At 41.6% G+C, this 16,349-nt stretch overlaps 1 protein-coding gene across 3 annotated transcripts in view; it reads right to left on the minus strand.

Moving 5' to 3' along the window:
* tafa5 (TAFA chemokine like family member 5) overlaps positions 1 to 16,349 on the minus strand; it is a 125,113-nt gene that overhangs the window by 25,231 nt on the left and 83,533 nt on the right. For all 3 annotated transcript variants that reach the window (XR_001323779.2, XR_001323780.2, XM_014170012.2), the window contains exon 2: positions 14,550 to 14,699. Coding sequence is in view for 1 of the 3 variants with exons in the window: in XM_014170012.2 (XP_014025487.1) it covers positions 14,550 to 14,699 (150 nt within the window). In the remaining 2 variants the exon portion in view is untranslated. The remainder of the gene's footprint in view (positions 1 to 14,549; positions 14,700 to 16,349) is intronic.

A 16,349-nucleotide genomic window follows, 5' to 3' on the forward strand; every position in this document is an offset into this window, starting at 1 on the left:
TTCAAAGTGTTTCCTTTCAAATGGTATCAAGAATATACAGTGAGGGAAAAAAGTATTTGATCCCCTGCTGATTTTGTACGTTTGCCCACTGACAAAGAAATGATCAGTCTATAATTTTAATGGTAGGTTTATTTGAACAGTGAGAGACAGAATAACAACAAAAAAATCCAGAAAAATGCATGTCAAAAATGTTATAAATTGATTTGCATTTTAACGAGGGAAATAAGTATTTGACCCCTCTGCAAAACATGACTTAGTAAATGGTGGCAAAACCCTTGTTGGCAATCAGAGGTCAGACGTTTCTTGTAGTTGGCCACCAGGTTTGCACACATCTCAGGAGGGATTTTGTCCCACTCCTCTTTGCAGATCTTCTCCAAGTCATTAAGGTTTCGAGGCTGACGTTTGGCAACTCAAACCTTCAGCTCCCTCCACAGATTTTCTATGGGATTAAGGTCTGGAGACTGGCTAGGCCACTCCAGGACCTTAATGTGCTTCTTCTTGAGCCACTCCTTTGTTGCTTTGGCCGTGTGTTTTGGGTCATTGTCATGCTGGAATACCCATCCACGACCCATTTTCAATGCCTTGGCTGAGGGAAGGAGGTTCTCACCCAAGATTTGACGGTACATGGCCCCGTCCATCTCTTTGATGCGGTGAAGTTGTCCTGTCCCCTTAGCAGAAAAACACCCCCAAAGAATAATGTTTCCACCTCCATGTTTGACGGTGGGGATGGTGTTCTTGGGGTCATAGGCAGCATTCCTCCTCCTCCAAACACGGCGAGTTGAGTTGATGCCAAAGAGATCCATTTTGGTCTCATCTGACCACAACACTTTCACCCAGTTGTCCTCTGAATCATTCAGATGTTCATTGGCAAACTTCAGACGGGCATGTATATGTGCTTTCTTGAGCAGGGGGACCTTGCGGGCGCTACAGGATTTCAGTCCTTCACGGCGTAGTGCGTTACCAATTGTTTTCTTGGTGACTATGGTCCCAGCTGCCTTGAGATCATTGACAAGATCCTCCCGTGTAGTTCTGGGCTGATTCCTCACCATTCTCATGATCATTGCAACTCCACGAGGTGAGATCTTGCATGGAGCCCCAGGCCGAGGGAGATTGACAGTTCTTTTGTGTTTCTTCCATTTGCGAATTATCGCACCAACTGTTGTCACCTTCTCACCAAGCTGCTTGGCGATGGTCTTGTAGCCCATTCCAGCCTTGTGTAGGTCTACAATCTTGTCCCTGACATCCTTGGAGAGCTCTTTGGTCTAGGCCATTGTGGAGAGTTTGGAATCTGATTGATTGCTTCTGTGGACAGGTGTCTTTATACAAGTAACAAACTGAGATTAGGAGCACTCCCTTTAAGAGTGTGCTCCTAATCTCAGCTCATTACCTATATAAAAGACACCCGGGAGCCAGAAATCTTTCCTATTGAGAGGGGGTCAAATACTTATTTCCCTCATTAAAATGCAAATCAATTTATGACATTTTCGACATGCGTTTTTCTTGATTTTTTGTTGTTATTATGTCTCCCACTGTTCAAATAAACCTACCATTAAAATTATAGACTGATAATTTCTTTGTCAGTGGGCAAACGTACAAAATCAGCAGGGGATCAAATACCTTTTTCCCTCACTGTACATATCCTTGCTTCAGGTCCTGAGCTACAGGTAGTTAGATTTTGGTATGTCATTTTAGATGAACATTGAAAAATGTGTCAGATCCTTAAGAGGTTTTTAAGAGAATAAAGGGAAGATTTACATCAGAGAATGGAGAACACATGCAATGCATTCAATATAGAGAGGGCAACCTCAAAGACATCCCTACTCTTCAGGCTGGACCACTGCTGGAAGGGGTTTTCCAAGGAGAGTAGAAACAAACCCTGGCCTGACTGTTATAGCCACAAATGCTATCACTGCTATTGATGCTCAAGGCTCACTCGTCTTAATGCTCAATCGTAATTCCCTCTTTAACAGTTAATTAATTGAGACAATTTGTCTGTAAATAAAATATGGTGAGGATTCTTCTAAACAGATGTTGTGGTACAATACTTTTTTGGGCCTTCTACGTTCATCGCTCGAGTGAAGGATGTGAGAGAAATACTGTATTACTAGAGACCACGGCCATTATAAAAAAGAGGAAAGTTGAGAGAATAAAATTGTTAGACAATTGGTAGACAATGTGTTGCCAAGGCTCTAGAATAATGCATTGCAACCCTCACCAATTGCATAACTAATTAACTGCAGCCAAGCATCGGCGGTAGCAGAACATTTTATTAATGTTACATATCAATTGTTCTGAACCCACCTGAACACCTGCAAACACTTTATCATTGTGTACTCTGATTTATTGTTGCTTTGTGTAAATACACAGGAAGCATCATCCATGTAAATAACTCAATTTATTCAAAGAGGAAACCATTTAGTAATCACGTTATTCATCAATACAGTATGTTCTTCCAGAAAGAAGGTTGCTTGCATGTCCCTTGAGGAAAAAAGGGACAACTACATTCGACGGAGCTGGGGATAGAAGGGGAGGAGCAAAAGGATGACTAAATGAGTGAAGTAGTCTGAAAACATCAGGAGAGAAAGTTTAATGAGGCAATAAGGTCAGAGGTGGTGTGGTATATGGCCAATATACCACAGCAAAGGGCTGTTCTTAACTACGTCGCAACGCAGAGTGCTCGATACAGCCCTTAGCCGTGGTATACTGGCCATATACCACAAACCCCCTGAGGTGCCTTATTATTATTATCAACTGGTTACCAACGTAATAATGGCGTCGGAGGAGATGGCTGCCGTTTTACGATCTCCTAACCAATTGTGCTATTGTGTGTGTTTTTTCGCGTTATTTGTACCTTATTTTGTGCATAATGTTTCTGCCACCACTGTATCTTATGACCGAAAATAGCTTCTAGATATCAGGACAGGGATTACTCACTCGTACTGGAGGAATACTTTTTCTTTAATGAGTCGGTCGGGAAGGATTTACTACGCTCATCCAGAGGCGGCGCTCCAAGTGGCCGGTGACTTTAATGCAGGGAAACTTAAATCCGTTTTACCTAATTTCTACCAGCATGTTAAATGTGCAACTAGAGGGGGGGAAAAAAACTCTAGACTACCTTTACTCCACACACAGAGACACGTACAAAGCTCTCCCTCACCCTCCATTTGGCAAATCTGACCATAATTCTATCCTCTGATTCCTGCTTACAAGCAAAAACTAAAGCAGGAAGTACCAGTGACTCACTCAATTCGGAAGTGGTCAGATGACACGGATGCTACACTGCAGGACTGTTTTGTTAGCACAGACTGGAATATGTTCCAGGATTCTTCTGATGGCATTGAGGACTATACCACCTCAGTCACTACATTCATCAATAAGTGCATCGATGACGTCGTCCCCACAGTGACCGTATGTACATACACCAACCAGAAGCCATGGATTACCGTAGCCGATGTAAGACCTTTAAACAGGCAACATCCGCACTGAGCTAAAGGGTAGAGCTGATGCTTTCAAGGTGCAGGACTCTAACCCGGAAGCTTATAAGAAATCCCGCTATGCCCTCTGATGAACCATCAAACAGACAAATTGTAAATACAGGACTAAGATTGAATCGTACTACAGCGGCTCCGACGCTCGTCGAATGTGGCAGGGCTTTCAAATTATTACAGACTACAAAGGGAAGCACAGCCGCAAGCTTCCCAGTGACACGAGCCTACCAGACGAGCTAAATTACTTCTATACTCGCTTCGAGGCAAGTAAGACTGAAACATGCATGAGAGCATCAGCTGTTCCGGACGACTGTGTGATCACGCTCTCCGTAGCCGATGTAAGACCTTTAAACAGGTCAACATTCACAAAGCCGCAGGACCAGACGGATTACCAGGACGTGTACTGGGACTAAACACCTCCCTCTGCAACTGGATCCTGGACTTCCTGACGGGCTGCCCCAAGGTGGTTAGGGTAGGTAACAACACATCTGCTGATCCTCAACACTGGATCTCAGGGGTAAGTGCTCAGTTCGCTCCTGTACTCCCTGTTCACTCATGACTGCATGGCCAGGCACGACTCCAACACCATCATCAAGTTTGCCAATGAAACAACAGTGGTAGGCCTGATCACCGACAACAATGAGACAGCCTATAGGGAGGAGGTCAGAGACCTGGCCGTGTGGTGCCAGGCCAACAACCGTGATCAAGACAAAGGAGATGATTGTGGACTAAAGGAAAAGGAGGATGGAGCACGACCCCATTCTCAGCGACGGGGCTGTAGGGGAGCAGGTTGAGAGCTTTAATTTCCTTGGTGTCCGCATCACCAACAAACTATCATGGTCCAAACACACTAAGACAGTCATGAAGAGGGCACGACAAAGCCTATTCCCTCTCAGGAGACTGAAAAGATTTGGCATGGGTCCTCAGATCCTCAAAAGGTTCTACAGCTGCACCATCGAGAGCATCCTGACTGATTGCATCACTGCCTGGTATGGAAACTACTCGGCCTCCGACCGCAGAGCACTATAGAGGGTAGTGCGTACGACCCAGTACATCACTGGGGCCAAGCTTCCTGCCATCCAGGACCTCTATACTAGGCGGTGTCAGAGGGAGGCCCTAAAAATTGTCAAAGACTCCAGTCACCATAGTCATAGACTGTTCTCTCTGCTATCGCACTGCAAGCAGTATCGGAGTGCAAAGTCTAGGCCCAAAAGGCTTCTTAACGGCTTCTACCCCCAAGCCATATCTCCTGAACAGCTAATCAAAGGTCTACCCAGACCCCTCTTTTATGCTGCTTCTACTCTCTGTTTATTGTCTATGCATAGTCACTTTAACTCTACCTAGATTTACATATTACCTCAATTACCTCGATTAACCGGTGCCCCCGCACATTGACTCTGTACCGGTACCCCCTGTTTATAGCCTCGCTATTGTTATTTTACTAGTGCTGTTTAATTAGTTGTTACTTTTATTTTAAATCTCTTACTTACCTATTTGTTTACTTAACACTTATTTTTGTTAAAACTGCATTGTTGGTTAAGGGCTTGTAAGTAAACATTTCACTGTAAGGTCTACACATGTTGTATTCGGCGCATGTGACAAATAACATTTTATTTAATTTTTAATTTTAATTAGAGCAGTAAAAATACATGTTTTGTCATACCCATTGTATACGGACTGATATACCATGGCTGTCAGCCAATCAGCATTCAGGGCTCAAACCACCCGGTTTATAAGAATGAATACACTGATGTAGCACATTGGTGAGAATCATTTGAAGGCAAGATACAAATTGACCTATGCTTGTTGAACTGTCCTTCTGTCTATGGTTCAAATACTTCCTGATCATCTCAATGCAGATGTTTATAGGGATAATATCTGTAGCTATCATTAAACATGCAGAGTGCATTGCAACGAACAAGGCAGAACTTAATATGCTCCTGCAGGTGACCGCTGGATTGCTTAAAGCGGCAATCAGGAGTTGAAACAATAACAAAGATCCCCGCCACTGTTTTGCTAGAAAGGGATGGGGCTGGAGAAATGTAACCACTCTCAAATTCATAGATGGAGCTATGGATGCAAGGACTGACCATCCATGATATCAACTTTCTAGTTTTAACCATGTTTAGAGGCTATGCAGTACTTGTTTACCTTTATTTTGTTTACAAACATTGGAGTAAAACAAGCCTAAATTTACAGTTGACTAAGCTCATGAGGATTTATAAGTTATATTCTTCAAGAATCAATGGGTACGTACATATCATTAATTTATATGTCCAAAAATGGATGTAGCTACTAACAGGAGAGTACAAGAATAAACTACTAGACATTGTTACGGTGTCCAGACGGCTTCATACTAGACAGTGGAAATGGTCATTGTCTGCCGTTCACTACTCCCGCACGATTGAAGTACAATGAAATCAAAAAAGGAAAAAGATAAATGGAAAAATGACATTAAAACTGAAATAAAATTATTTGACTGGAAATGTAACCTAAATCAATTACAATAATTGAGTTAACATGTTTAATTGCAGACAATGACGCCTACATACAAGTTATTGAAGACCAACTTTTAATTAATTACCACATTGTAAATGAAAGTGATATGGATTGCAGCAACATGTGTGATAGGCAATTTAAATATAATTATACAATGAAGCACTTTGCATCTGTTCAGAAGCCGCACATAGCCAGTCACAATTCCATATGGCCATAGACTTCAATGGTCAAAATGATGGTCATAACATGTCTACAACCGATCAAAGATGGAATCCACAGTAGAGACTGACCGCCTCACCACCATTGTTATTGTTTTTGTTCCTGAGCTGAGGAGCGTTGTGCAGCATGTTAAAAACATTGCAGTACATATTGTGCTCTTCTAGCGCGCATGTGAAGATGTCAGAGGGGAAAAACTGTGTTCGTAGTTTGCAGTAACATCTTTGTTGTTGTAATATCGCAAACGGATGCGGCTGTTTCACCATTAAGGATTCCAGCTTTAAGATAACGACTTCCAAAGAATATCAAATTACTCTCCCTACCACATTCCTATTCAGAAATTTTTTCTTCAACAAAGTACACTATGCCACTATAGGCCTACTGAACTAATTACTTCAGACCTGTAAGAAATATAAAGGTTTACTATTAAGTTTTATCCTGTTGTTCTATTAATAAACAATGGACCAAAAATACAAATTCTTATTTACAATGACGGCCTACACCGGCCAAACCCGGATGACGCTGGGCCTATTGTGGCCACCCTATGGGACACCCAATTACGTCCGGTTGTGATACAGCCTGGATTCGAACCAGGGTATCTGTAGTGTCGCCTCTAGCACTGAGATGCATGGCCTTAGACAGCTGTGCCACTCGGTTATGATTTGATAAAAAATACAACACAATCCCAATTTATATCGTTTCAAATGTAAAATGTGTAGCCTATAGTTCAAGAATAGTTCATTTTTCACTCTTGTTAAGAAATGGCCATATTTTAATTAGAGTAAAATCCTTAAAAGGTCCAGTGCAGTGAAAAACTAGATTTTTCTGTGTTGTACACACACACACACACACACACACACACACACACACACACACACACACACACACACAAATATACGGTTGAAGTCGGAAGTTTACATACACTTAGGTTGGAGTCATTAAAACTCGTTTTTCAACCACAAATTTCTTGTTAACAAACTATAGTTTTGGCAAGTCGGTTAGTACATCTACTTTGTGCATGACACGTAATTTTTCCATCAATTGTTTACAGACAGAATATTTCACTTATCACAATTCCAGTGGGTCAGAAGTTTACTTACTTTATTGTCCCCATGGGGAAATTTTGTTGCAGAGTCATGTAGACGTTTAAATACAAAACAAAACTGACAATACAACTTTTATAACAGTTACACACCAATAAAGCATTTTTTTTTTTAAAACACTAGCCTGCTGGCCTTACTGAGTCAATAGGAACATTAGCCTGAGCTATTTAGGAGGGATATCACACCTGGCACAAATGATTGTCTAGTTCTATTATACCTTCGCCCAGAGGAGAGTAGTTCAAAGTCCGGGAACAGGGGGTGTATTGGGTCTGAAATGATTTTGTGAGCCTTGCGGAGGGCCCTGACCTTAAAGATCTCATCCAGGCCTGTCTGTTTGACTCCAAGTACCTTGCTTGCTGTGGTGATGATCCTTCTCAGCATATTTCTCTGGCTGACAGTGGCATTGCCAAACCAACAAACAATACAAAAAGTTAAAATACTCTCAATGAAAGATTTGTAAAACAGAGTCAGTACAGTACAGTCTACATTACAAGATCCCATACACTAAGTGGACTGTGCCTTTAAACAGCTTAGAAAATTCCAGAAAATGATGTCATGGCTTTAGAAGCTTCTGGTAGGCTAATTGACATAATTTGAGTCAATTGGAGGTGTACCCATGGATGTATTTCAAGGCCTACCTTCAAACTCAGTGCCTCTGCTTGACATCATGGGAAAATCAAAAGAAATCAGGCAAGACCTCAGAATAAAAATTGTAGACCTCCACAAGTCTGGTTCATCCTTGGGAGCAATTTCCAAATGCCTAAAGGTACCACGTTCATCTGTACAAACAATAGTACGCAAGTATAAACACCATGGGACCACGCAGCCGTCATACTTCTCAGGAAGGAGATGCGTTCTGTATCCTAGAGATGAACGTACTTTGGTGCGAAAAGTGCAAATCACTGAAGATGCTGGCGGAAACAGGTACAAAAGTATATATATACACAGTAAAACGAGTCCTGTATCGACATAACCTGAAAGGCCGCTCAGCAAGGAAGAAGCCACTGCTCCAAAAACCGCCATAAAAAAGCCAGACTACGGTTTGCAACTGCACATGGTGACAAAGATCGTACTTTTTGGAGAAATGTCCTCTGACCTGATGAAACAAAAATTGAACTGTTTGGCCATAATGACCATTGTTATGCTTGGAGAAAAACGGGGAATGCTTGCAAGCCGAAGAACACCATCCAAACCGTGAAGCACCATGTTGTGGGAGTGCTTTGCTGCAGGAGGGACTGGTGCACATCACAAAATAGATGGCATCATGTGGAAGGAAAATTATGTGGATATATTGAAGCAACATCTCAAGACATCAGTCAAGAAGTAAAAGCTTGGTTGCAAATGGGTCTTCCAAATGGACAATGACCCCAAGCATACTTCCAAAGTTGTGGCAAAATGGCTTAAGGACAACAAATTCAAGGTATCGGAGTGGCCATCACAAAGCCCTAACCTCTGACTTCAATCCTCAATTCCAGAAAATTTGTGGGCAGAACTGAAAAAGTGTGTGCGAACAAGGAGGCCGACAAACTTGACTCAGTTACACCAGCTCTGTCAGGAGGAATGGTCAAAAATTCACCCAACTTATTGTGGGAAGCTTGTGGAAGGCTACCCGAAACGTTTGACCCAAGTTAAACAATTGAAAGGCAATGCTACCAAATACTAATTGAGTGTATGTAAACTTCTGACCCACTGGGAATGTGATGAAAGAAATAAAATCTGAAATAAATCACCTCTACTATTATTCTGACATTTCACATTCTTAAAATAAAGTGGTGATCCTAACTGACCTAAGACAGAGAATCTTTACTAGGATTAAATGTCAAGAATTGTGAAAAACTGAGTTTAAATGTATTTGGCTAAGGTGTGTGTGTATATATATATATATATATATATTATATATATATATACACACTACCGATCAAAAGTTTTTTAACACCTACTCATTCAAGGGTTTTTCTTTATTTTGACTTTTTCTACATTGTAGAATAATAGTGAAAACATCAAACCTATGAAATTACACATATGGAATCATGTAGTAACCAAAAAAGTGTTAAACAAATCAAAATATATTTGAGATTTTTCAAATAGCCACCTTTTGCCTTGATGACTGCTTTGCACACTCTTGGAATTCTCTGAACCCGCTTCTCCCCGGAATGCTTTTACAACAGTCTTGAAGGAGTTCCCACATATGCTGAGCACTTGTTGGCTGCTTTTCCTTCACTCTTCGGTCCGACTCATCCCAAACCATTTCAATTTAGTTGAGGTCGGGTGATTGTGGAGGCCAGGTTATCTGATGCAGCACTCCATCACTCTCTTTCTTGGTAAAATAGCCGTACACAGCCTGGAGGTGTGTTGGGTCATTTTCCTGTTGAAAAACAAATGATAGTCCCATTAAGCCGAAACCAGATTGGATGGCGAATCGCTGCAGAATGCTGTGGTAGCCATGCTGGTTAAGTGTGCCTTGAATTCTAAATAAATCACAGTGTCACCAGCAAACGCCCCCCACACCATAACAACCTCCTCCTCCATGCTTTACGGTGGGAAATACACACGCGGAGATCATCCGTTCACCCACACCGCGTCTCACAAAGACACGGCTGTTGGAACCAAAAATCTCCAATTTCAACTCCAGACCAAAGGACAAATTTCCACCGGTCTAATGTCCATTGCTCGTGTTTCTTGATCCAAGCAAGTCTCTTCTTATTATTGGTGTCCTTTAGTAGTGGTTTCTTTGCAGTAATTTGACCATGAAGGCTTGATTCACACAGTCTCCTCTGAAACAGTTGATGTTGAGATGTTTCTGTTACTTGAACTCTGTGAAGCATTTATTTGGGCTGCAATTTCTGAGGCTGGTAACTCTGATTAACTTATCCTCTGCAGCAGAGGTAACTCTGGGTCTTCCATTCCTGTGGCGGTCCTCATGAGAGCCAGCTTCATCATAGCGCTTGATGGTTTTTGCGACTGCACTTGAAGAAACTTTCAAAGTTCTTGAAATTTTCTTTATTGACTGTCCTTCATGTCTTAAAGTAAAATGATGGACTGTCATTTCTCTTTGCTTATTTGAGCTGTTCATTCCATAATATAGACTTGGTCTTTTACCAAATAGGGCTATCTTCTGTATACCACCCCTACCTTGTCACAACACAACTGATTGCCTCAAACGCATTAAGAAGGAAATACATTCCACAAATTAACTTTTAAGAAGGCACACCTGTTAATTGAAATGCATTCCAGGTGACTACCTCATGAAGCTGGTTGAGAGAATGCCAAGAGTGTGCAAAGCTGTCATCAAGGCAAAGGGTGGCTATTTGAAGAATATAAAATATATTTTGATTTGTTGAACACTTTTTTGGTTACTACATGATTCCATATGTGTTATTTCATAGTTTTGATGTCTTCACTATAATTCTACAATGTAGAAAATAGTAAAAATAAGAACAAATAATTTTGTGAAATTGTGAAAATTATGATAATGGGCTTTTAGTGTAAGTGCTGTTTGAAAAGACCACCTGAAATTTCAGCTCGTTTTGGTGGGATGGAGTTTTGGCCTGCCTGGCGGCATCCCCAGGTGGTATAAGTTAATAGATAACAAAAAGAGTTTCAAATATCTCTGCCAAAAGCAGCTAGTTTTCAGGTTACATATCCCTGCCATTAGGCTCATGCAATTAGTCCCCTCACTCAGACCACTCCCAGACAGTCCTAGCTACATTTTAGCTTGAGAAATTGTGATTTGCTAAGAAGCTATTTTTGTTTATTTTTTTACCATTTTAATTGAAAACATTCATATAACAGTAGTTTAATTGTTACACAAATTATTTGATAGTGAGATAAAAATGGCTGCATTGGACCTTTAACGGATTACATTAATTGGAAACGAAAATGTAATCCTAAACCATTTTTCCATTTATAAATAGGTAGGGTATGGCTACATTGCCATTGTTGATTTGCCGTGGAAAACAAAGAAAAGTTATATTTTATTTAAATTCAACAGAATGGTTGCCAAATAGATAAGTCGTCATTAGTCTGCTCAATTAAAAGGATTAAATTGTTCCGATGATAATACCGACCAGAGTGCGTAATATTCATGAAAATGTTGGCAGCAATCAGGATTAAGAGTAAACCCCGACATCCGCTTTAGGGAGAGGTAAATTGATGGCCTATAACGGATGCAATTGAGATCAGCTGTGCTGGTGATTGATGGTTTAACGACAGATCAGATAGCGATAATCTGGGGGCCATGGATGGTTGCAATTGGCCCGCAGGGTTTGTATCTGGTACATAATGTGGTCCACATAATGCCCCCGACATTTGAGATTGTAATATTTAGACAAATTCATATGAAAGGTTGTCTGATTTGAATTGTACTTGTTTGGAGACAAGTGACCAAATAATTGAATGTGATATTACAGGTTTCCTATCATCATTTTCCAAAATCTGTGTCAAAAGAGGTGTTAAAAGAGGGCAAATAGTTTTTAAAACACTTTTTTAATAGGTGGCTCAGCTCTGTCTCAGAATCAAAGCTAACGGTCATAAACTTTGTCATTGTTATGCTAATGTTCATGTCACATATCAAGTTGTAGCCTTACAGGCAAATTAGACTTCTTTCCTCATATTACTCTACCTGTCATGTCAACAATGGTCTTTTTTCTTTTTCTTTTCTTTCTTGCTTTACAAAAATATAATTCCCTCCTGAGTTACAATTGTTTGAGAGACTTTAGAGAAACTTTGCAGTCATATTTTGAACCTCTCATCTTTCCAGCTGAGGTCAGTTGCAATTACTCTTCTCCCAAATGTAACTTTTAATGTCCATAATGTTCATACCAACATGACATGGATCAAAAGGGATCACAATTATGTACTGTAGGTAGAACATAAAATGATCATGAAAAGCAGCAAACTCAGACTACTCAGAATGGCTTGTATCCAATTCAAATGATACTGCATTGCAACAGAAGTCACTGGAAAACACTGTTCTCCATGTACTGTCTGGGGTCACAATTACAGTCAGTCTAAATCTTCCCTTCAGCGACTGCCCTCGGACAGGTTGATGATTCTTGATGCTTTCAGTATGATCTGAGAGGAAGAGGCGAAGCGAGAGGGTCCACTCATGTCAAAATCTGTCCATGTGTGAATACAGTGATAAGCAGACTGATAAGCAGACCGATAAGCAGTCCGCCTGCCTTCCCGCCTTTGGGACAACGACTCCCATTGTTAGGGAAGAGACAAGACCATCTCGTCATTATACAGTATCTCTCGTATGATGCTCTACATCACTAGCAGAAAAACACCATTGAAACATGTTGAAAAGAAGGCAACTTTTTAGGTGGATGTTTTTTTGGCCTCTAGGCCTTTTGAAAGGCAGTAAAGAATATAATCTTAAATTGAGAAACTACATCTAAGGTACCTCCTTTGTTCTCTCGAAGACACAGGCGATCAATTGAAACGAGTCAACAGCAAAGCCACAGCACACAAATCTGCCCCTACAGTGACCTTTTGTCCACATTTAAAGGTCTCAGGTGTAACTTATTTTATAATCACAATCGGAAAGAGTAATGGGTCTCCAGTTAAGATGAACTGTACCGTGCCCCGTAAGTCATCCCCCTGGTCTACTGGAGTGATATCATTACATCCAGAGCAGACTTCAACAACGCCACTAATCTACCTGGTGGCAACAGTACCTCAACCCTGACAACAGCACCTTTTCATCTCTCACTCTCTCTTTAACTGAAATCAATACCAGGCACCCTGTCACTTCAGGGAGATGTTGAAAGGGGGCCGGATAGCATGAAATAGCAGAGAAGCGAAGTCTATATAAACAACAATGGCTACAAACTCCTGCTTTTTGTTGATTCTGTTGAAGTCTCTATTTCCTATGAACTAATACACTGAAGGAATGTTTCACACAATATTTCTTTGAGAGTCATTTGCGACGGCAAATGGCAGCTGTTCCTTGTGTGATTAGAAAAAGGCCTTGAGGGTCTTTGAAAGAGATCAAAGTCACAGGTGAAATCATTACATGGCAACATTTCCACAAAGGCAGAGGCAATCTACACTCCTATTGTGCCTTTGTAAATATAATCCAACTCCTTATGAGCCAAAGACAACACCGCATGGAGGATTACTGATTTAGTTGACTTTTGAGATATTTTTGCCCACATCCTTGCAGTTTGGCTGGAGCAGAGGGCTTAAGATGTGATGGATATATGGATTATCCTGTTAGAAATGTGACCTCTGTGGAACAAAGGAACGGGGATAGAGGACAAAATCATTTGGAGCACGTGGTACTGCAGCTTGGGGACCTTGAGAACTGAGGGGAAGATTAAAAATGATTGAAATCTCATTCGTTTTTTCAGTCTGATGGAGTAAACCCTGCTCTATGGTTCGTTCCCCAATGTTTATTTCTGGAACAAACAACAAAAGAAAATGAGTGGCCGAGCTAAGATGCGACCTGACATAAATACCAAGCCTGCAAAGATACGGCATGCTCTAGGTAAGTAAAGGTCACTGAAGTTGTATGCCGACATGTTTTTAAGAGCAACGACAACCACCAGACACCTCAGGTGTTAAACTTGTCATTAGGATGTTGTGTTATGCGTTTCACTTAGGTAGAGAGATATCATAGCAACAACAGCTACAGGAAGAGTGTCAAAGGCAAGTTGTCAACAGTAAAGCTGGAAAAACAGGTCACAGCGATCAGCAGCATTCTCAAAATGCCAAAACAAAGTTGAGGGTGCCTAAAATAGTCGCTTTGGTGCTAGGCAACATTATAGAAAGGGTACACATTTCTGTCACAACTAGTGCAAAATGCCAATTTCAGCATTTATAAGTTAAGAACTTTTTGAGGGCTTTTGTCAAATCATCTTTGTAGGTATCGCACAAATGAAGAGAAGGTATTTTAACTTGATAGAACGTCCAAAGTAATATAAGTACAATGGAATCCCCACAGAGAGAGACAATTCTCTGTGCAGGCAGTAGCTGCTTTCCAATCCTCCCCAGATGGCAACCAGGTCAAGAACAGCAGGTGATGAAATGCTTATGCAACATTCCATTCCCATACGAGATTCCTGAACCACCTCAACAGAGATAACAGAGTAATCCACAACATCAGAAATGGTCCTGGGGATACATAGGGGGTGGTGGCCCAAAGAGGCCCTCGAGGGGAGCTTTCTAAGCCCCTCTCAATCCCTATGCTTGGGGGGGCTCTCTCTGAAAGTGAAGGATGGAGGTGGATCTTGGCTCATACCGTCTACACAAGCCGGTCTGGCTCTCGTGGTGCCGGCAATCTGTCCCTTCTTGCAGGCACACCTCGCCGTCTGTCGTGCTATGGTCCGCCGCGGCTGACTGCTGTCCCGGTCCAGAGTGACAATCTCACATGTACCTGCTGCCAACTGACCTGAAGATAGGAAGAGGAAATTATGTCAGACAGATAACAAGTGGAAGGGAAGGCTATTCCACATGGCAGAATGATCATATGGGAGGAAGATACTGTACTTCCAGAGCTTAGACACATTGAGGTGAAAGGTCCCATTAAATGGATGCATTTAGCGAAACTAGAACAGTGACCAATCAATCATTCACCACCAAACATAACCAATCACAAAGGACCAGTATCCTTCCTCATGGCCATTCCCCTCACATCCTATAGGCTAACATCATCTCTGACACAGTGGAGACTGCTTAATGGAGGACGGCTCATAATAATGATGGAACGGAGTCAATGGAATGGCATCAAAACATGTGTTTGATATATTATACATATTCCGCTCCAGCCATTACCAGGAGCCCGTCCTTCCCAATTAAGGTGCCACCAACCTCTTGTGCTCTGACACCATCATGCGTGATAAAATGGTCTCTAGAGGTTTCCTTAGAAATCCACTTATACATCCCAGTCATATTTCAGTGTTCATTTCCCTTCCTCAGTGCATGGATGAGGTGGGACAGTGGTTTGGTTGGACACCAGAGTTGTTGATGTATCTAATTTCTGGGACCTTTTGACCTAGCTCCTGATTGGAGATTAACCTGTGTGATTGGACTGGCCCTGGGGTCTTCTCCATAGGGATTCAGTGGGCTCTCAGAGTCAGCGGTTGTAATTTGCAAGCAGCGTGGTGTGGTGATTTAATCTGGCCCCAAGTCACAGTGTAGAGGTTCTGGGGAGTTAATTAAGTTTACTGCAGGGACACATCCAGAGTAATGGTGGGCTGTCGGATAGTGATTCAGAGAGAAATGTTCCAGCCTCTCAGAGGGTTCCCAGTTAAAATGGAGATGGAGAGAAGCACCACACATCTGTTCTCTGGTATAACCGGAGCAGGTAGCCTAGCGGTTAAGAATGTTGCGCCAGTAACTGGAAGGTCACTGGTTTGAATCCCAGAGCTCACTAGGGGAAAAATCTGTTAATGTGTCCTTAACGTCTTTGGGGTGGGGGGGGTATTTTGACGTCTGGATGAAAAGCGTACCCAAAGTAAACTGCAGCTACTCAGGCCCAGAAGCTAGGATATGCATATAATTGGTAGATTTGGATAGAAAACACTCTAAAGTTTCTAAAACTGCTAAAATAATGTCTGTGAGTATAACAGAACTGAAATGGCAGGTGAAACCCCGAGGACAAACCATCCCCCCCCCCAAACAAATCATCCTACCACTGATTTCAATGTCTGGCACTTTTATAATAGGGCGAAATCGTGCCCGATTGCAGTTGCTAGGGCTTCCACTAGATGTCAACAGTCTTTAGAAAGAGTTTCAGGCTGGTTTTTGGAAAAATTAGCCAGAAATTGTAGTTTTTCTAGGTGGCTCCCATTTTGGCTGTAGTGTTTCCAAGCGCGTGAATGAGTGTGCGTTCTTTGGTATTTTTCTCCGGTAAAGACAATAATTCTCCGTCTTAAATTTTATTGTTGATTTGCATATTAGGGTACCTAAGGTTTGATTATAAACGTTGATTGACTTGTTTGGTGGATAAGTTTATTGGTAACGTTTGGGATTCATTTTGTATGCATTTTGAAGGAGGGAAACCAAGTGGATTATTGACTGAAGTGCGCCAGCTAAACTG

Source organism: Salmo salar, chromosome ssa23, assembly GCF_905237065.1.
Source record: "Salmo salar chromosome ssa23, Ssal_v3.1, whole genome shotgun sequence".
In the NCBI taxonomy this organism is placed as follows: Eukaryota; Metazoa; Chordata; class Actinopteri; order Salmoniformes; family Salmonidae; genus Salmo; species Salmo salar.